The sequence below is a fragment of the Spermophilus citellus genome, assembly GCF_964194105.1.
Source record: "Spermophilus citellus genome assembly, chromosome: 2".
NCBI lineage: Eukaryota > Metazoa > Chordata > Mammalia > Rodentia > Sciuridae > Spermophilus > Spermophilus citellus.
This window is the reverse complement of record NC_138183.1, coordinates 15,634,542-15,656,100: the sequence shown is the minus strand read 5'-3', so window position 1 is coordinate 15,656,100 and position 21,559 is coordinate 15,634,542. Positions and strand designations below refer to the sequence as shown.

The 21,559-nt window shown below is 41.7% G+C and overlaps 1 protein-coding gene across 1 annotated transcript in view; it reads right to left on the bottom strand.

Moving 5' to 3' along the window:
• Positions 1-21,559, bottom strand: part of BRINP1 (BMP/retinoic acid inducible neural specific 1) — a gene marked incomplete at its 3' end in the record, with an annotated part of 168,622 nt that overhangs the window by 109,508 nt on the left and 37,555 nt on the right. Inside the window, exon 2 of the mRNA XM_081280556.1 lies at positions 9,978-10,245. Within this exon, the coding sequence (XP_081136682.1) occupies positions 9,978-10,195 (218 nt within the window). The 5' untranslated portion in view covers positions 10,196-10,245. The remainder of the gene's footprint in view (positions 1-9,977; positions 10,246-21,559) is intronic.

The following is a 21,559-nucleotide window of genomic DNA, read 5'->3' as shown; positions in this document are numbered from 1 at the left end:
GGCACTGAGTGGTCCTTGGGAGTTAATGAACTCCTCCATTGCCCTGATCTACCTGCCTGCTCCAGCTCTCTCTCTCTCTCTGAATTAACTGTATCTTCCTAACCCTTCTCTCTTCCTCCCTTTCACCAGCTGCTCACTTGCAGCCAGAGCAAGAGTACATCAGACCACATTGGCCTCCTGCTTCAAGCCCTTCACTGTTTTCTGGATACCCACAGCAAGGCGCAGGTTCCAACCTGCTTACTCTAAGTTCAGAGCAAACGTTGTTCATCAAATGGAGCACAATGTTCCTCTGAGCCAAAATGTGACCGCCACAGTGTCTGTGCTTTTCAAACTGCAGAGCCCCATTATAGAGGATGACATCTATTTCGTTGGTAGGCACCAGCACTTTAAAAATAAATGTATCAGAAAGGAATAGATTACATCTGTATGGAACAGAAGAGAAAATATTTACAACACATCACTTGCGGTAAGGTTCGGTTTCTGTAAATTTGCATTTCAATCATATGTTTTTATCTACCTCTCTGGCCACGTTTATTGGAAGTAAACTGTATTTCTTTGCATGGGTTAAGGTCAGGAAATGCAACAACAGCAACAAAACACTGCTATAAATAACTCTCTAGCAATACCCTGCTAATTATCTAGAGTTTGAAATCAACTTGCCATCTCAAATTCATTTCCCTGTTGGCTTCAAGTTGCTCTTCCTCCTCATTTCCTACCTTCAGTACCACTCAATACCACTCAAAAAAAAAAAAAAAAAAAAAAAAAAAAAAAAAACATGATGCATGAGGACCTACAGAACCAGCCTCGCTCCTGCCTCCCTGCATGGGCGGGTGCATCTTCGCATCTTCCTCTGCATGAGATGATGTTCTCCTCACTGCCCCGTTATGGAACCCTACTCCTCCTTGAAGACTGCATTCAGCACCTCTTTCTGTAGATGCTTTCCCAGAGTGCTCTTTCCCACCTAGCCTCCCCCCCCCCCTTTGCCACCGCAATGAAAGGGAAGCTCTGCTCCTCTACAGGAACATAGCATCCCCTGGCACCTTTCAATCGGGGAACTCAGCATATGGCACTGTGGTGATCGGTCTGTCAATCAGTCCCCCAGCCCCCATCCCATGAGCTTCCTGAGGGCAGAAGTCAAAGCTCTCCTCCCTCATGCCCAGGAGACAGTGCAGGACCTGACCAGCAGGAGTTTAGAGATCAGCAAAGATTTTTCAAATATAAATGAGGGAAGTGGCAGGTGGTCCAGAGGAGGCTCCATCCCCTCTTTCTTTCTAACCTAAGGTTTGGAGCCTGGAATCTAAAACCCTAGGGGCGTGTCTCCATCTCTCCTCTGAATCTCCCTAGTCACAGCAGTGGCCATCTTTGGTATCAGGTTAAAGACACTGTGTGTCATCGCCAGAGGGTGAGCAAGCAGGTCCGTTTTTTAGACACTGCCCCTGACTATAACTGGACAATTGCTGTGGGGAGATTGCAGCAAATGATGGTTTGCCACTCTCAGAAGCCAGGTGAACAGTGGCACAGGGCAAAGAGGTAAAATTCTGCAACGATACTGATTTGGCAGCAATAAAACTATCATTCCTGGAATTGGAAGATCAGTTTTAAGCAGTCAACACTGAAGATTATTTTTGAAAGTGGCCTAGGAGAAGTTTGTCTGTTATCCTTGTCTACTCTAATCTATTCAGGGAGCCTTTGATCAGGAATTTGGATTAAGTGAGAGATGGGGTGGGGTGGGGGCAGGGGAGCCTGCTGCCAACCTCTAAGTGGTTGAAATTGACAAATATGAACATGGAACATCGTCCCATTTTCATCTTCTTTTGAGCCAACTGGACACACTCTAAAAGGAAAGAAAGTGTCTGTTAATATACTTGGTCTAAGCTGTTTTTTAGTGACATAAGAACTGATGATAGAGCCTCAACGTTTTACTTCCTAAAGAGAGTGTAGTCAGAGTAGAAACCCATCAGAATTTCCATAAGAGTTCAGACATTTCAACTGCACCACATCTGAGCCCATGTCTACAATCATTGCCACAGAGAGCTGTTCTGTTCACCATAGCATCTTTAACAGCACCCCTGATTCCTAGCATCTACCCGTAGGTACCAGTAGCATCACCCACTACTATTACCAGCTAGACACCAAAAATGTCCTCAGCCATTGCCAAGTGTGTGTGTGTGTGTGTGTGTGTGTGTGTGTGTGACCTCAGATAACAATCATTGTTCCAGCTCATATCTCTCCTAGACCAATTCAGTCTAAATACTGGCGAAAGATTTCTGCATTGGTATTTTTTGAGTTCTGCGCATGATTATAATGTCCAACCACTGGTTTGCTGGTGAAACCCATGTCTTTTTTTATTTTTATTTTTTTACCTTTATTTATTTATCTTTATGTGGCACTGAGAATCAAACCCAGGGCCTCATATATGCTAGGCTTATCTAACTCCTCAGCTGTGACCCTGTCCTCTGTTGAAGTTCCCATATTTATATCACAGGGTGGAATCCAAATTTATTAATATAAATGAAAGAGGAAAATTTATATATATATATATATATATATATATATATATATATATATATATATATATATATATAAAATCTGTGATAGCAAAACTGAAGCTACTGATTCCGTGTTTTTCAATCATAAACCAGAAGGTAGATTTAAACCAAAGTCCTCCAAACAAAAGCTCCACAGGATTATTGGTTTCCTCTGCTAGGTGCCAGGTACCCAAACTGAAGGAGCTTCCCTTTCAGAGTGCTTTGACATGGGCTGGAATCCAAAGAGGTGACACTCAAGCTGTCGATGCTGGCAAGGCCAGCCATCCCTCAGGTCTGCTGAGCAGAAGGTTGCATGGTCAAAGAGGTTTGGTCAAATGCTGCTACATAATTTAACAGTAATAAAAGCCCTGTGGTAAGGAGGCCCCTGTAACACTGTTTCCATTTCCCATATGTATCTTTACATCATTTCAGAGGCAGCAGGGTACGGTGGAGGATACAGGCTCTGGATTCAAACTTGCCTGGGAGCGGGTCCTGTACCTCAAATTAATCCTTTTACCTTGTACAAGTTATGTCCATGGAGATAAGAGCAAAATATACTGCACAGGTGTATTGTCAATATCAGTTGGAATAATGTCTATACCTGGTATAGTGCAATGCTAGGCACTCAAGATTCCATGTGATCAATTATTATTGTTACTTATTTGACTATGAGGGTCCCTTTTACTTTCAGAAAAACACTTTTAATATCACTTTGAACTGGAGATCCATGTAATATATGTTATGAAATTAATCCTTTTACCTTGTACAAGTTATGTCCATGGAGATAAGAGCAAAATATACTGCACAGGTGTATTGTCAATATCAGTTGGAATAATGTCTATACCTGGTATAGTGCAATGCTAGGCACTCAAGATTCCATGTGATCAATTATTATTATTATTGTTACTTATTTGACTATGAGGGTCCCTTTTACTTTCAGAAAAACACTTTTAATATCACTTTGAACTGGAGATCCATGTAATATATGTTATGAAATGCTGATCTACATTAATTTTAGACACACAGATAGAAATATAGTCCTTCTACAATATGATGTTAAGATTTGATCTGGAACCAAGAGGCTGGAGATCTCTGTCAAGTTCAACCACAAGTCTCCACAGTGGGGTAATAGTAGGCTTCTCTCTCAGCCCACTGCTCTCTGAGTTCCTTGAAGGCAGGTTTGTGCCTGTTTAATATGTTATGGACTCCCCAGTGAACAGCATCTGGCAGAGCAAGGTGTCCCACGTATAATCTTGAGAGAACCACATCTCATTTAACTTAATAGAACCTTCTACCCATCCAGGCCCATTCATTTATCCAAACAGTGTTAATGCAAAACCTACAATAGATGTTCTTGTTAAATACATGAAGGAATATCAAGACAGCACATTAGAATGGTGATTCACACAACTCTTAAATAAATATGCAAGACAGCTGGGCAATTAGACTCGGTCTACCAAGATTCGATTTATACTTGACTTTCAGATACATATTTTGAGCTCAAAGTGATTGCAACATAAGCCACAAATCCCTTGTGCTGCAACCTGCAGGGAAAACCACTCCATGTGAAACCACTTCTTGTGGCGAACTGACCATCTTTACCATTGTCTCCCCATTGTCTCCCCGATGCCCTGACTCTCCAAATCCAAAGCCTACAAATGGAACCATAGCTTTCCTATTAAAGCCGCCTTTGAAGTAGCTACTAAATTTACAGCAATTACTGATGTTCTCAAAGCCAGGAAAACACTAACAAAAAATCAAACAAACAAACAAACAAACAAACAAACAAAAGACAGTAGGGGCCAGGTGTGGTGGCACACGCCTGTAATCCCAGCAGCTCAGGAGTCTGAGGCAGGAGGATCGCAAGTTCAAAGCCAGCCTCAGCAAAAGCGAGATGCTAAGCAACTCAGTGAGACCCTGTCTCTAAAACAATTTTTAAAAATACAAAATAGGGCTGGGGATGTGGCTCGGTATTCCTGTACTCCTGAGTTCAATCCCTGGTATAAAAAAAAAAAAAAAAAAAAAAGGCAGTAGGAATACAGGAAACACCCTCAGACAAAACCAACTTTTAAATTATCAAGATACAAAAAGAAACAATTTCTACAAATGCACTCTGCTCCTGGAATGGAGGTGGGAACTCATCTGTATGAAGCTTTTACAAAATCCCGAGCCCTGTATACTCAATATGTTATTTCTCACCAAATCTTCACCGAGTATTTATTATCATCACCAATTTATAGATGAGAAAAATGAGTCTCAGAGAGGAGGCAACTTGCCCATAGTCAAAGTAAATATTTTATAATAAATGAAGTAACTAAAATTACAGAAAGCCATGAGAAAATGATAAAAGCTCAAGGGAACCACCCTAAAGGCTTACTTCTGAATCCAGCTTTGGCACTTCCCAACTGTGGGAGGTGAGCAAAGTACTTTGTCCCTTAGTGCCTTAGTAATCTCATTCATAAAATGAGAAAATAATCATATTTTCCTGACAGAATGGCTGAACTCAAATGAAAATATTTTCCAAGCAAAAAGAAATGTAAATTTTACAGTGTTGTCACACAAACTGTATGTCCCCTGACCTGACAGGTATGACAGACATTGTTATCCCTGACCACGGAAGGGAAAACTATATCTGCGGGATTTTTCCTATAGATGGAGTGACACGTCTTTGCTTGTCCACCCTCCCGGTCCTTCACTCCCAACTCTGAGCTCAGTAGAGGAGGGGGTATAAGCTGTGTGAGTGGGTGTGTGTTGTGTGTGTGGCTGTGTATACTTTACTGTCTACTTTGGGTCATCTCTGTATCACCAAATCATAGCACAGTTAGTGGCGTACGATTGGTCTTAAATTCTAAAGTGATGAATGTATAACCAAATTAATGCTGCTTGAATGAACTAACCAGAATGATAAAGCTAAAAGGAGACTTCAAATCAAACAGAGCCTGGTTCTCCAGACTCCAAACCCACAGTCCATTCTGCTGGGATATGCCCGATTTTAAAATGACAACATTTCACAGAATCATGGAGTTTCAGGGATGTGAAAGACCTTGGAGACTACCTCAGTTAGCAGCAACCAGGGAGGAAAAAAATATCATTCAACAACTGTCCCCAGGAGCACATCCTAGTTGGGGTTGCTCTGGCCAGCGCCTGGGTGGGCATTGGTCTCTGGGTACTCATTTGCATGTGTTCCCTGTGCAGATACGACAAGAGCCCCACCTAATCCTTCAACATCATAAGGCCCAAATCTTTGTTTGTGGCATTCATTATTTCCCAGTTTCTTGCACATTTTCCTTCGTAGCACTTACTGTGTACGTAAATGCGTGAGTGCATGTGCACACACATGCTTGATTAATGTCAGTCTCTTCTATGAGAGAAGGGGCCATGTTTATTTTACTCATCATTGGATCATTTGCTCTAAATACAGTGCTGGGCCTAGAACTGGTGCTTCATAATTATTTGAGGATTAAATAAAGGAAGGAAAGAATAACTAGATGACCAAAGGTCTGACTTCTGGGTCAAACTCCATCATTTAATTACCCACGTGACCTTCCTTAAATCTTAGACTTAATTTCAGAGCCAAAAAGGATCTTAGAAACGAGCTCATTGGATGATTGCAAATTTAGTTTAAACCATGGAATCCAACATAAAGCATATGAAAAAAATTAAAAGCAAAAGCAGATGCCAATCGTTTCTTTATAAAGGAAGATAAAAGCTGGCAATTCTGTCTGAAGGGCCCCTTTGCCCCTGTCCCCACACTACAGCAGTTTCTATGGCTACTTTATTCAGTCCTCAGCATTTCAAATAGCACAGGTTGAAAAGCACTGATCTACATCAACCGTGTCATGGGATAAATGAGGAAAGTGGGATTTAGGAAAGGAAGGGCCTTGCCTAATGTCACAAGACCAGTACACAGAGACCTGGCATTAGCATTCAGAGGTCTCAACTCCCAACCTCCATTAGCCACCTTTCACCTCTCAACATCTCCAAAACTACCTTCAAAATGTTGACAAAGCCATTGTAATAAAGGATATTTGGAGTCACCCTTTCCGAGCTCGGAAACGCTCTGCATGTGGAAGCCATACAGATGTGTTTGGGAGGGGAGTGAACATCCAGCAGAGCGTTTAAAGGACTTTGGAGTCAGGTAGAGAAGTATTTATAACCAAGCTCCACTCTTTACTGGATGGATGAATATAGCAATACACCCAACCTCCCCAAGTCCTGGCTTTCCATCCGTAAAATGACAAGGCATGCCAGCATGTGGTGGCACACACTACAATCCCAGTGACTCAGAAGGCTGAGGCAAGAGGAACAGAAGTTTGAGGTCAGCCTGGGTAGCTTAGCAAGACCCTGCCCCAAAACTAAAAAATAAAAAGAGCTAGGGCTGAAGCTCACTGGTACAGTATTCCCAGGTTCAATTCCCAGTATCACAAAAGAAAAAACAAGAAGTAAAAGAAGAAGACAGGAAGACAAGGCGCTATCCACATGGTAGAGGATGTTGTGAGGACCGAATATTCTCCTTTCCTGGAACATTATAAGTGCTCAATAAAAGGATGCTATCAAGCCTCTGTGCATGGCAACACTTAAGGTATGTATTTAAGAATGTGTTGGTCCAACAGCAACAACAATTTATATTGATCATCTAACAGAGGCAATATCTGTCCTTATAATACTGCACTATAACCAATATGATGTCATATCATGCCTACACATCCTCAGACCCACTCATACCCTCAGTGTCTAGCAAAGGGACAAGAAGACCACATTTTCTCAGACACTTTAGTAAACAAGAAATGGATCCCAGCAGTTCTGGTCTGGTCACTAGTGTAGTGATTGACTTATTCTCTGTTTCCAGCCCAGACCGTAATTTCTCTTGACTACATGACTTTCCTAAAGTCACTCATCAAATCATCTTTAAAATGCAAATATAAACTCTAGTCATCTGAACCTGAAAATGTCCTGGAGAGGCTCAAACAGACAAGAAGGACATCCATAAAACCAAGAAGATGTAACTTCTTGACAAAACACAAAGAGTGAAATATTGGGATCTCTGCTTCATTGGTCCCCCCAAATCCAACATCTCAAACCCACATCCTTCTCTCCAGTATCGGGAATTTCTGAGATTGATGTGTCCTCTTGAGCAATGGGCACCCATATTTGGTTTATGCATAAACACAAACAGTAGTGCCCACACTCTGTCAGAGACTATTTAAGGATCCAAAATGGAAATTAAGTAGATAACTACTGTTCTTGGGTGATTTGGGGAGAGTTATCCCAAGGGAAACTTAATCATCATTATATATTTAAAATTGTGACTTTCTTATCTGTTGAGGAAAGAAATGCCCCTCTATTTTTCACCCTTGCACATTTTCCCCCTTTTCTTGTCCAACATTCATTCTCCTGTCCGTTCCTCCATTTCATAATGCCCAGAGAGATAAGTCTCTCTCCCACATAACTCTCTGATTATACTGACCAGCCTCCAAGAAGGCACACAGAAAGCTCATGTGAACTCTCACATAAACAGGACCATTGTGAGACCTCAGTCACTTGTGGGCCCATTTTCAGAGGAGGATTTGAATATTCAGTATAGTATCATATGCAGCTGGTAGAGATTTCATGAATCCCTCACTCCCAGTGCATAATACCACAAAATATGCCAGGAAGACAGGCCTACTCTTCATACCAACTGAGAAGCCTGTAGACCTGAATCCAGGCCTTGTTAGCTGTAGGCCAGTGTTCTCTCTTGCACCATGCTTTCCAGCTCCTGTATTCTAACGGGCCCAGAAATGTTAGGGTTTGCCCTTTCTTCCTTGACATTAACTCAAAGCTCCAGAGAATTTTTGCACTAATTCAAGTCCACACTATTTATTGTGTGCTTATAATAACAATGGCAGAGTAAAAATCACCCTGGGGACACAGAAGTGAATGAATCCTACACACACACACACACACACACACACACACACACACACACACATTTGTTTCAAAGAGTTTCCAGTTAGGTGAAAAAAAAAAAAAGAATACATGGAGATTCCAAATAGTTTGTAATACAAGAATACACTCTCATTGCAAATGGTAATATAGTTAAGTAGGAGTAAGTATAGAGAGCGGTGAATAGATCAAGGAGACCATGAGTAAGTAGAATGTGGAAAACCTAAGAGTTTCAAAGAAGAAAGGACTTTGGGCTATTAGCTATTGGGGCTCAGAAACAGTACCTCAAAGCACAGCGTTATTCATGCTGAATGTTCCGAACTAACTAAGAGCCAAAGTCTCTATGTTCTTCCCCTGCCCTCCTGGTTCTGGTCTCTCTTTCTCCCCCAAAGTACAAGGTGGGGCTTTCACTGAAGTTCCCTCAAGCTCCTACAGATGCATTCTCCCCCCAAGAATTCAATGTTCATGAATCCCTTCCCCAGGAATCTCATCAACCAGGGAGATGAACTCATAGGACAGGAGACACAGGCCCAGACAGATTTTATCACAAGCTATCACTTCTTGTTCTAATGAGCTGCTCTGAGAGATGACTTTTATTACCAGAGAGACTTTATCTGTACAACCAGACAATGATGTTCTCCATCATTTCTTCCCCTCACCCTCTCATAACTTTCTTTGCTACCACTCCTCAGAAACCCCAGTCCTCTACTTCTTTCTGCAGCTCAGGATGCTAAACAGATGTCAATCATGTGGCCCTTCTTCATGTCTCTTATTTTGTAGGGCTCCCACATATGCATACCCATAATGTAAACACCTTTCCTCTTCCTAATCTATCTACTGTCAATTTGTGATGTAGCTTCCTCACATACTGAACCATCAGAGGGTAGAGAAAACTTTTTCTCTCTTGTAGAGAGCTAAGTCTTTGGGTAGGATTCCAATAAGCCAAGACCCAGTTCATACCTTCTGGAAGAAAGGTTTGTTCACTGAGTGTCTGCTTTTTTTCCCCAAATGCACGGATATATTAGAGTAGGCTCCTAGATTCCCTAGCAGCATTTGTAAAACAAGGCTACCTATGCCTCCCGTGGTTGAGAATCACCATAACTATGGATGCAGACAAAAGTAGGGTTTGAATCCCAGTCCTACCACCTATTGACTTTGTGACTTTAGACACATCATTTAACCTTGGTGAGGTTCAGTTACATAAGACGAAAAGTAGAGAAAACTACCAAAATCTACATTAGATAATTATTAGAAATTGTAAATGAAATAATAAATAGTAAGTATTAAGCACCATGCCCAGCACACAAGTACTGGATAAATATTAGGTATCTGATATTTTGATCGTCTCTTTGTCATTGTCAATTTTTTTTTTCTTTTTTACTTTTCAAAATGAAAAAAAAAGCCTGTAAAAGGGACAAGATCTCCTGACTCGGACACTTATCCAGCAGCAAGGGTGTGGCAGGGCCTGACCCCACAAAGCCCAACAGAAAGGAAAGGTGAGGGCTCTTTCAGCCTCCATCATACCTGTATATTTTATATCTGGTTGTAAATCCTTGTCGGTGTCTTTCCACAAAGGATAGGTAGCTCCTGGAGTGGTGGAAAGGCCCCCTGTCTGAAATAAGCCAATCAAATTCCTTGGAGACATGTTGGTCTGTCCCAGCTGGTTCCTGGTGGGAGGGCTGCACTGAGATACGGCCCCATACAAACAGGAAGTAGAGGAGCTCAACAAACCTCCAGTTCATGCTTTTCTGCCGGCCTTTTTCCTCTCATTCTTGCTCCATTCTCTGGAGTCCTGTAGAGAACAAAATCAAAAGGAGAGAAAGGAGGGAAGAAGCGGAGGAGGAGAAGGAAAGTAGGGGGAAGACAAGAGAGAAGAAAAAAGTTAACACATCTTCACGATGATCCCTTCCATTAGCAGAATGCATTAAAGTTTATGCAGGTCAGTATGGTTTGTGCCTAAAGCCATACACTCTATGGAGATCTGGGCTCCCAACCCTGCTTTGTTTGGCTGTTCACATGTTGTAAACCCCTTAGTCTCTTAGGAATGCACTGTCCTCATGTGTCACACTGAGGATGTGTTGAAAGAGTAGGTGAAAGGAATTAATGCAGGAACAAAGTCTCGTATGCCCGGTAAGAGGCACAGACACATAACCTGAGCTTCTGTCTCAACCTCCATCTTCACAACCTGCTGTGCATATCACAGAGACTCAATAAACAAGAGTTCCTTTCTCCTCTCCTCTCACACAGACGTATACACACAGATGAGTGTTTTGCTTTTGCATGATCAGATGTATGCACCAAGTCTCACGGTAGGTTATCCTCATGCCTATCTGGGCTGGATACCTTGGAGATGAGTTCATGGAGCTTGTTGGGGTAGCTTCTATACAGCTCAGTGTAGCGTCTCCCAGACTCCAAGGAAATTTGGGATCAAAGAACTCGTAGTGCCTCTAAGCCTCAGTGTTCCCAGCATTCAGAGGGCATTTGAAGGGGAAACTAAAGGAGGAGGGGTTAGGTGTGGTCTTGCACACCAGTTTTACTAGGTGGTATCGGGCAAAGTGTGGGAATGCATTGGAGAAATGCTAGAGTCCAACAGAAAGCTTAGGGGAAGGTTCCTCATGGAAATCACAAAGGCATGCTTTGCCTTTGGAAAATTCACCAGTCTTACTTTTTATCTTCCCATCACTAGCTTCATCTCCTCAGTAGCTTAACGCTGTATTGTTGGTACCTCTCATTTTGTTTATTCTAAGAGAGCTTATCCTACTCCATATTGAAAGGCTTTGCATCTACCTTGCACCAACTATCAGTGGTATTGTTTTAGACAAGATAACTTTGCTTATTTTCCTCATCTGTAAAATGTGGCTAGCAATAACACCTATACACAGGACTAATATAACAATCAAATGACATAATTTATGTAATGTGCCCCTTCAAGAGCCTGGAATATAATAAATGCTCAAAAAATGGCATGAATGGTAAGGAGGATATCGATGATGATGAAGGCTAATCCCGATGTTACTCTATTCTCTGCTAGGGAATGTTGATCACAGTGGTCCCATAGTTTGGGGACCCAAATCCTTTAGTAACCACTTAAGGTCAGATTTTCAGTGGCCGTTACTTTTTTTCAATTCCTTTTAAAAGTGTTATTCCTTAAACTCAGCTCTACTTGCTCCTTTCCTGTAACTGTGCATCAGCACTTATCATCTCATATGATACTTCCTTGTCTCTGTGTCTTGTTCATTGGTCTGTGAGATTTTAACTAGCAAGAACCTTTGAAAACTGTTTCTGCTCTTGACTAACCATGTTGCTGTGAACAGTCACGTCCCCTCTCTCCATCTTGGATGTTTATGACTACCATGTAAAAATATAATGAGGACACAAACATTTTGTCAACTGCAGAACCATCTCCACACACGATTAAACAGCAAACCTTATTTATTTACTCTTCCAGCTGACTATGGGAGTAAAATAAAGCTAAACAAAGAAAAAAAAATCAAAAAGAGAGAGACAGAGATTTCCTGCCCAACTGAATATTTCCCTGTATTGCACAAATGCACCATTTTATCACAAGTTGCCACAAAAATCCACTTGTCGCAGCAAGCCCCAGCTGTCAGGGCAGAGGAGAGAAGCACGTGTGCAGAGGAGTGGGCTGGAAAAAGCTGTGGTCTCAAGTTTCGTTCAGAGCCTAAAACAAAGGCTTCCATGTTGAGCTCAGAACTGTAACAGCCGCAGCTGCCAAGACTGTCTGCCACAGCCCACCGGAGTGGCAAACAGGGGGTAGAGGCGACCGTTCAGAGTTCCCTGTGGTGAGGAGCTACAGTACGCTGAAATCGCAGCACGGCACCCCTTCAGACCTCCTCCATAGCTTCTGCTGTGAGGGGTGCGGGTGGGAGCTTGGAGAGAATGCTGAGTTGTTATGGCAAGGAAACAGGATGGAGAACATCACAGCTGTCAAAAGTGGGACAGGAACAAGGTTGTTCCTGGAACAGTGGTGTGGATGTGCGTGTGTGTGTGTGTGTGTGTGTGTGTGTTCACGCACATGTATGTACATAAGAGAGTGAAGCTTCACCCACAGTCCTAGAATTAGCTAAGATTTAAAAGCCCCAGCCCAGTGCTTTCCAAGTGGGGACCATTTTTCCCCCAGGGGACATCTTTGATTGTCATTAAGGGGATGCTGCTGATGTCTGGTTTGTATAAGCCAGGGGTGCTGTCAGACATCTTACAGTGCTCAGGACAGACCCCTGCAACAAAGGATTCTGGAACCAACATGTCAATCATGTAAAAGTTGAGGAACTCTGATCAAATCCAATCCCTTTATACAGACCATGGCCTGAGTGGCGAATCGGGACACCTGTCTTCTAATTACTCGTTAAGGACTCTCATTCTGCCACTTAATGTTGGCAGTGCAGTAGATGTGTGAGGCTGTGTCTGATTCATTTGGGGAGTCTATGATACCGCTACCTTTTATTAGGTATAGATGGGTATTACATGGAAGAAGTCAGAGAATATCTCTATTGACTTAGAAAGTCATGGTGATCCACAGAGCACTGAAAATAAAAATGAGGTTTTTTATAAAGAACGTCTTAATAAAAAGGAATATTTTGTTGAACTAGAACAAAGACTAGTAGGTTTGTTACCTAAATGTTTTTGTATGAGATATGATGATAGGCAATGTGGCCCCTGTTCTATAAACAAGACCATGTTAGCATTAAATGTCATGGAGACTTGGGATCATATAAGAGTCACATGACTGATGTTTTGCATATATTGTGTGCTTGGCTTTAAAATTGTCTGTTTTCTTAGTAATAGCCTAAGAATCCAAAGAGGAGCAGATGTTAAGAAAGGTGTATTTCACAAGGTGGTACAGCTGTTCCATCTTGTAACAAATAAACACTGAATAACATTCCCAAGCTCACAACTCCTCAGTGTTAGATGCAGGATTTTAACCTGTGTGTATCTCATTAAAATTTCTGTACCATGGTAATTGGATTCCCCACCCCAATGTCCAGGTGAAATTAGGTCTAGTCCTTGGGAAAGCCACACTCATGAGTGATTCCAATATAAAATGTTCTCCATAAATACTACAAGAAAGAAATAAAGTCCAATAGAGGAATAGAGGTCAGAGAAATTGTTTTCAACCCAGCGCTCTGGGAGGATACGATTTTCCATTGGGGAAAGAGGTGGTAAGGAGTAGGCTCGATATATTCGGAGCAGGTCACAGGGGCTGGGAGAGAGAGTATGGTTTCCTATGCAGAGTGTTGAGGAAAGGCATCTCTGATACAGGAACTTCTGAGCAGAGTCATGAAGAAGGTGAAGGAATAAGTGATAGAGATGCCTCAGGGACAAAGAAATGTCCGTGGAAGAAAGAGAAAAAGAGACCAGGGTTGGTTCATGTTCAGATACAGTCAGAGGCGAGGTTTCAGTCCAGTCTCCCACAGGGAGTTCAGGTGCCACGAAAGTCATTTTAAGGAAGGAATTATGCATTAAGTGAGTATTTGCTATGCAACAGGGATCACACCAGTTGCTAATGTTCCCTTATGACAATTTCATGAGAGGAAGTCATTCTGGTCCCCAATTTACACTTGGAGGAGAGGGGAAACTGAGGTTCAGGAACTGGTTCAATGCCACAATGATAGCAAATAGCAGCTAGAATTGGAGTTTTGGAGCAACAGGCCACATGCAGCTCACAAGGATGCTAACTGTGGCCAGTTCCAATGGGTGGGCTCTAAGTACAAAATACACATCGACAGAATTTCAAAGAGTTCACAGAGTTCAGAGCCCGGGACTAGCACAAAGTAAAATGTCTTCCTAATGCTTATTTTGATTACAGGCTGAAATATTAGTTTTGATGTTTCAGATTAGATAAGAGATAGTTAAATGAATTATTCCCATCTCTTTTTTCATGTGGTTGCTAGAAACTTTAAAATGACTCATGCGGCTCTTCTTCCATTTATCTTGGGCACTGGAGGACAGTGTGATGAACACTTGTGCTCTACAACCCCATTTGGAAAGGTCACTCATCTATCTCCCCATTTCTATCAACATTGGAAAAAAAGGAAATCATATATATTTGTCTTTAACACTGGTCACTTGCATTCTGCTTCTGAAATCAATAACCAAACACTAAATATATTATAAATAAAAACTCTTACATTCCAGGGCCAAATTTCCTAATCTGCACATTGTAGAGACAACCCTGGACATTTTCCACCATGCATTTTGCTCTGCTGTTCTTCACAAAGGGAATTTCCTGCCGCTCGAGTTCAGAGCCCGGGAACACATGGCCAGTTCTATTCCAAGTACTGCCCTTGACCCCCTGTGACCTTTGGTGAGTCACAGACCCGCTGCTGTGTGATGCTCTGGTCCACAGGCTGCAGCAGGGTGCACACGTGAGGCACTCGGCTGAACTGTGCTATCTATAAGCCTGCAGTGTCATTGAGGAAACCGGTTCATCCCACACAGAGCACATTTCTAATTGTTGCCATTGTAAATTATTTACATCCGGGGCACACACTCAGGAGAAAGAGATGAGAGAGAACCGCCTTCCAGCAGCCAGTACCAAGCTCATCCTCTGGAGGTTTCTGCATGGATTGCTGGGCCATGGCCCCCATTCAGGGCCAGAGGGTAGAAGAGAATGGCTTTTCCTTCTACTTCCCCAGGGTCCTTGAGGAACTGAGCTAATGCTACACCTAAGGGCATCCCGCAGCACCTGCCTAGAGAACCTGAGCCAATCAGGTGGCCTCTCTTAGGCCTCCCCTCCCAAACCTGGATCTCCAGATAACACTTCTTACCAAGATGCAGACAGACCAAGCTAAGAGAGCTTGGGCATGTGGATAACCGCCCCCTCCCATGCCTCAGTTTCCTTATCTGTAAAATGTGGGCAATAACAGGAGAATGGACACTGTGTGGGGTTCAGGTAAGGATTCATAGGGTGTACTAGCTGGGTTTCCGCTGAAGTCCAAAACTACAAAAACAACCCTATTGCAGGGAGAGCTATGTGACCATCGTGTAAGACTTACAACACAAACAGCCTCAGTGCACTTTGGGGGACTCTTAACCCTCATATCACAGCATAAAAAGGTAAGGCCTTGGTGCCAGAAATGGAGTGTGAGTGGAATCTGGTGGCATTGCTGACATCCCTAGCACCCCTAGACTCCTCAGGATGTGAGGAAGGGGTCGAAGTCTCCTGCCTCACTTTCTAGGAGACCACTTAAACAACACAGTCCTGTTCCGTGGAACTTAGGATAGCATGGCAAGTGGTCGCCTAACTTACACTCGAAAACCACACAAAGAATGCTAAGAAGAGACACCTGAAGAGACATGGGCTGCAACCTGGAAGCAGAGAAGAGACTGCAATTTGGGAAGACACTGCCTAACTCCTGGGTGAGAATGTGGCTCCCCTTGCCATGGAACAGAGATGGGCAACATGCAGGAGAGAGCTGGGCCAGGCTGCCCAGATCCCTGTAAAAAGGAACTGGAGTCGTCCGGCTGTTTCCCAAGGGCCTAAAGGCTGAGGAGTAGGTAAGCAGCTGAAAAGAGATATATTTTCCTGTATCAGAAAAATCACTAGTCAGAGGTTTCCAGAAGAGGTGTTCAAAGATAACTCAAAAATGCTGCAGGTAAGAAAAGGTCAGCACTAAACACCTGCCGAACTGCCAGGCACTAATATCTTTGCAAAAAGGGTTATCCAGGAAGAGCCTTCCCACCTCCCCGCCTCTCTATCTCCGCCAAACCCTGAAGTTGGAAATCAAGATTTAGCAAGATGGAAGAGATAATGGTAACCCCATAACAGGAGAAAAAGGAGAATCACGAGAAAGAGTGAAGTTTCCACTTCAAATGATTTATTTGTCATCATGTACTCAATTGGACATTGATAGCTCTATGGGAAACAGAGGTGAACAGAAATAATTTGAAAGGGTTCTTTAAAAATAATGGCTTTGCCTTAACTTTCATCCAAACATCAGGAGGAACCTGGTCCAAGAAGAGGTTTAAGTAGTGGGAGACAAGATTCAAGTGGATTTTGTTGTTATTTTTGTTTTCCAATCTTACCCCATGAATCCTATTTAACTAAAGATTTCACAAAAACACTCAGAGTACAACTCAGTGTAAAACCCCAATTAAATTCAATTATAATTTACTTTTTAAGGCATATAAGGCAAGAAAAAAATATTAGGATTCCTGGTTTATTAGCTAGGTATAAGATTCAGCACAAATATCAGTACCAACTCATCAATGGTACTAGGGTACAGAAGGGGAGCCCCCAGAACGGAGAGGCGGGTTCCATCTTTATTTCACTTCCAGGGTATTGTGACACCTTGATGTTTAACTGTGCCCAGTGACATGCACTTTAGTAACACATTTGATTTTAACCAAACTAGCTGTCGCAAACTAGGCAAGTGACTAAAAGTTCCCTGTCAGTTGGGCATGATGTTGCATGCCTGTAATCCCAGCAAACTGGGAGGCTAAGACAGGAGAATGGCAAGTTGGAGGTCAGCCTCAGGAATTTAGTGAGGCTCTGTCTCAAAACAAAACAAATAAATAAATAAACGAAATATAAAGAGCTGGTGATCTAGTTCAGTTCTAGTTCCCTGGGCTAAATCTTTAGTACCGAATAAATAAAAGTTAAATTTAAAAAGATCTCTGCCAACAGAGCTATGAATTGACAATAATGATACTAATTCAAGGCAACATGAGCAAGAAAATAGCAGAGAGACAGCCACACTGCCATGCTAAATCAAAATAGTCAGATCTAATCAGATTTAACATGTGTTGTTCAGAATGATTCAAGATGATCAAGAAGACTGATGAAAATGCAGATTTACATTTACTATTACTAATGCTGATCTTTCCTGTAACTGGACACTGAGCATTGAGGAACTGCCATATTAGCTAGTGAAGGTAATATGTGTAAATAACTTATATCACACACACTTAAGAAGATATACAGGGAAAAACTTACTGATTGTTAAGGCCACTGGAATGAGAGTTCATTACACTTTGTACATTCTGTATTATAAATCTTAACCACATCATCAACATCTCTAGGAAATCCCACAGGCTTCTGGAACTCAAAATAACCCAAACTAAACCCATCATCACCCCCTCTTGCTTTGTCTTCTCCCAGTATTCCTCATCCAAATGAACCACACGATCTCCCACATCAGGCCCCTGTGAGAAGCTGGGATTTACCCTAACTTCCTCCTTCACTCTATCAACATCATCATCATCTTCACAACCTGTCAGTTTACTTTGTTTTCATAGATATCTCTTTTCTTTGCTAATAATTTCCTTCTTCTATATTTTCTGTAAACCTCAAACTGATCCTACATGTATCCTTCCTTCCAATAAACACACTTTACCCCAGAAATGTGTCTTTTCTAATGGAAATGTCTCTTTAAATTTCAACCTAAGCCAATTCTAAGTTCTGTAACTCATGACTTTAACACACTAAACAACAAAACCACATCATCTCTGCCTGTAGTTTTCTTATTTTGACAAACATGAATTATCATGTCTATCTTCTCTTGACATGTGTCCTTGTTTTGCAAAATGATTTTCACCTGGGCTATCACAATCATCTCTGCATGGGCCTATCTGCTTCCTCTCTGTCTACCTTCTCTATCCTAAGCATCCTAAATACGGATGGCTTCAGTACCGCCTGATCTAAACAGACCCAATCATTCGCTCTGATTGCTTTTCCCTAGGTCTTATATTCAGCAGAGAGACATCCATTTCCTACTCACATTCTTCCACATCCTATTCTCAACTCAGTTCTCCAGATTCTCTCTGCAACTTCATTGATGGAACATGCTAAAACCATTTATGCTTGAGTGTCTTTGCTTACATTCCCTGTCCTTGAAATGTCCACCCCCATTTCCCATCTTAGATGAGTCAGGACTCGTTGTATTTCAGATGCCTTAGTGAGGGTGAAAGACCATTGAGCATAGACTACTTGCTGGATACCATACCTGGCTCTCCTCATGCCCCAGGCTATTAAATCCACAGAACAATTCTATGGGATAAATAGCATTATTTCTCTTTTGTAGATGATAAAACTGAGGCTCTTTTTAAAAATATAGTTATTTTTCCAGTGTCATTATCTAAAATTAGCAGAATTTAACTTCAACCCAAGCCAATTCTATGACACAGGAATTTAAATTCTAAGCAACAAAACCACACATCCCTGCCTGTAGTCTTCTTTCCTTGAGAATCATGAAGTGTCACAAATCTACTATTGTTGGGAGTCACCCTGGCTCCAAAGACTAACTTCCCCATCCCCCAAGAAGAGCCGTCCAATGGTGAGCCCTGCTGGCTCACATGATCCTGCCATCCCCTGGTGAGCCCTGCTGGCTCACAAGATCCTTACCCACCAATCAGACTAGCCCTGCTGGCTCACATGATCCTTACCCACCAATCAGACTAGCCCTGCTGGCTCACATGATCCTTACCCACCAATCAGAAAGCACCCCAGCCAACTGTCAAACCGTTCAACCATTAAACTGTCACAACTGTCAAATCCCCTCTCTATAAATATGCAGAGCTGTTCCTCAATAAACGGGAATTTTCTCAGACGGCAAGCCTTGATCGTTCTTTCAACTATAAAGATGCTAATGAAGAGAATGACCAATAAGTCAACTTGAGGTATGAAATTTCTGGATGTCAAATCTAGAGAAAGTCATGGAAATCTGAACAAAAATGGAAATATACAGAATACTTAATTTGGGGATCTCAAGTATTATTTTTAAAATTAACAATAAAAGCATAAGTTATATGTAGCATCTTTTTCTTCATAAATATTTCATTTGAGCCACTTTTAGAAATGTGAAGACCTAAATTTATTCCTTTTGAGTTTTCTCCCCAGATTATCAGCAGTCTCTGCAGGAAATCTTTCAAAGGGAGAGTGAAATAAACATTTTGGAGTGTTTATTCTTGGCCAGTTTATTAAAATTTAACAATTATCTATTGTGTTTATACTATTTTAACTGGCTCTCAAAGTCTTGTGTTTATACTATTTTAATTGGGCTCTCACAGAAACAGGTGATATCAATATAATGTAATTACAGGGCAAAGACAGTATATCCAGAGAGCTGTGAAGCATGAAGCCTCAAACCAGGGTCTCTGGCAATACTTCTTGGGGATTGCATTCAGGTGAGGTCTTAGGAGGCAAAGAAGTATTTGAGAAGAAAAAACAAGAGGGGGTGAGGAAGGAAGGAGGGAAGGAAGGAAGGAAGGAAGGAAGGAAGGAAGGAAGGAAGGAAGGAAGGAAGGGAGGGAGGGAGGGAGGAAGGAAAATGGACCCTGAATCCCAGGCTAGGGAACACAAGAAAAAAATGAAGGAGGGTTCTATGAATATAAGACCTATAAACACTTCAGAGTTACCACAATTAAAATTTTTAGGCAGAGACTGGCAAAAAATAAAGGAAGAGATAAATGGGGTTGCTTGTTTTATAATCATATCTCTACATAATACTTTCTTGAACAAAGAGATTCCTTCTATCTATGTCCAGTATCTGGAACCAATCATATGGTTGATACTGAATCTATACTGATTCAATTAATGAACTCTACAAACCAAGAGCTAGGATAATCCCCATGGGATTATAGGGAGCCACAGAAGACCTTGAGACAGAAAAGTTGTGCACTAGAGTTGTACATAGATGAATTACTCCATCTGCAAGGGGTAGTGAAGAGATTTAAAGAGGGATAAGGAGAAAATAAAGGGGGCAACTAATAGATTAGGTTAAATGTGGTCTGAACAAGCTATTCTATATTTGAGAGATAGAAGGTAAAAAATTATTGAGGGGCAAAATTAGTAGGATTTGATGGCTAGGTGAGGAAAGGAAGGTGTCTACTATGACTCCTAGCTCTGGTTTGGTGACTAGATTCGTAATGACACTCATGGTAATAAACAATAAAGAAAAAGAGATGGATTTAGAGTGAACAAAAACGAAGTATTCTCTTGGATCTGTTGAGTTTGTGGTGTCTGCAGAATATTCAAGGCAGGATTTCCAGTAGGTGATAGAACCTTAAGTCAAATGAAAAAGAGGCCAGAACTAGAGATAGAGATTTGTAAAGCACACTATGGACAGGCAGTGGTTAGAATTCTCAGAGCGGATGAGATCACTCAAAGGACACAGGTGAGTCCAGAGTAATGGGAACAAACAATAAGCAATGCTCATATTTAGGCAGCATGAAGAGGAAAATCTTCCCATGAATAGACTGAGAAGATAACTCTATGAAAGTGAGGAGAAACAGCGATGTTTAAGGAGAGAAGGGTCTCAAGTTTCAAAAGCTGCAGAGTGGTACAAGAGAAAGACTCAAAATGCCTATTGCACTTAACAAAATAGAGGTGGACAGTTTTCAACAGCTTGACAAGGACTGAAGATTCCTTTGAAGAGACTGAAGCATGAATGGGACATGAATGAATGGAGACAGAAAGTGCCCAGCACTTGGCTAAGAAGGAAAGCACACAAGAATGGTAGCCAACATCTCTCCTTTCTCCCTACCAGAAAGGGAAGCCAATAATCAATGGAAGATTTTTTTTCCATATAGAGAGGCTTTAATAAATTTTTAAACACACAGGTCCAACCCAGAGTTAAAGAAGAAAATAAAGAATGGGGACAGAAAGGTAATTAGTACTTAAAGAACTGTATGAGGTCTTCACAGAGTTGTGGTGGAATGTCAAATTTTGGACAAGCTACTGGGTAGGCAAAGAGAAGTAAGAAACTGTTTATGGCTATAGGGAGCCAGGAAGATAAACCTGTAAAGTTCAAATTGCAGAACAATTGATTGGGTTTTATTGGATATCTGAATAAGTGTTGAAAATAAAGAGAAAAGTAACTCAGAGTGAGTTTAAGACTTCTCATGGGAGCTGAGATTTGATTTGGTCTTTACTAGTTCAAGTAGGGACTTACCAAGTTGAAAAAAAAATAAAAGCATGTCAGAGAATGCATTCTAGGTTACAGGACCAGGGTGAGCAAAAGCACGGGATCATGAGAACCCACCTGTTATGTGAAAATTAGTAAGACAGAGGCTTCATGGGATACAGAGATGCGTCAGAAAAGATGCTTTCCCCACAGAGGCACACCAAAGAGATTGGAAGCAGAAAG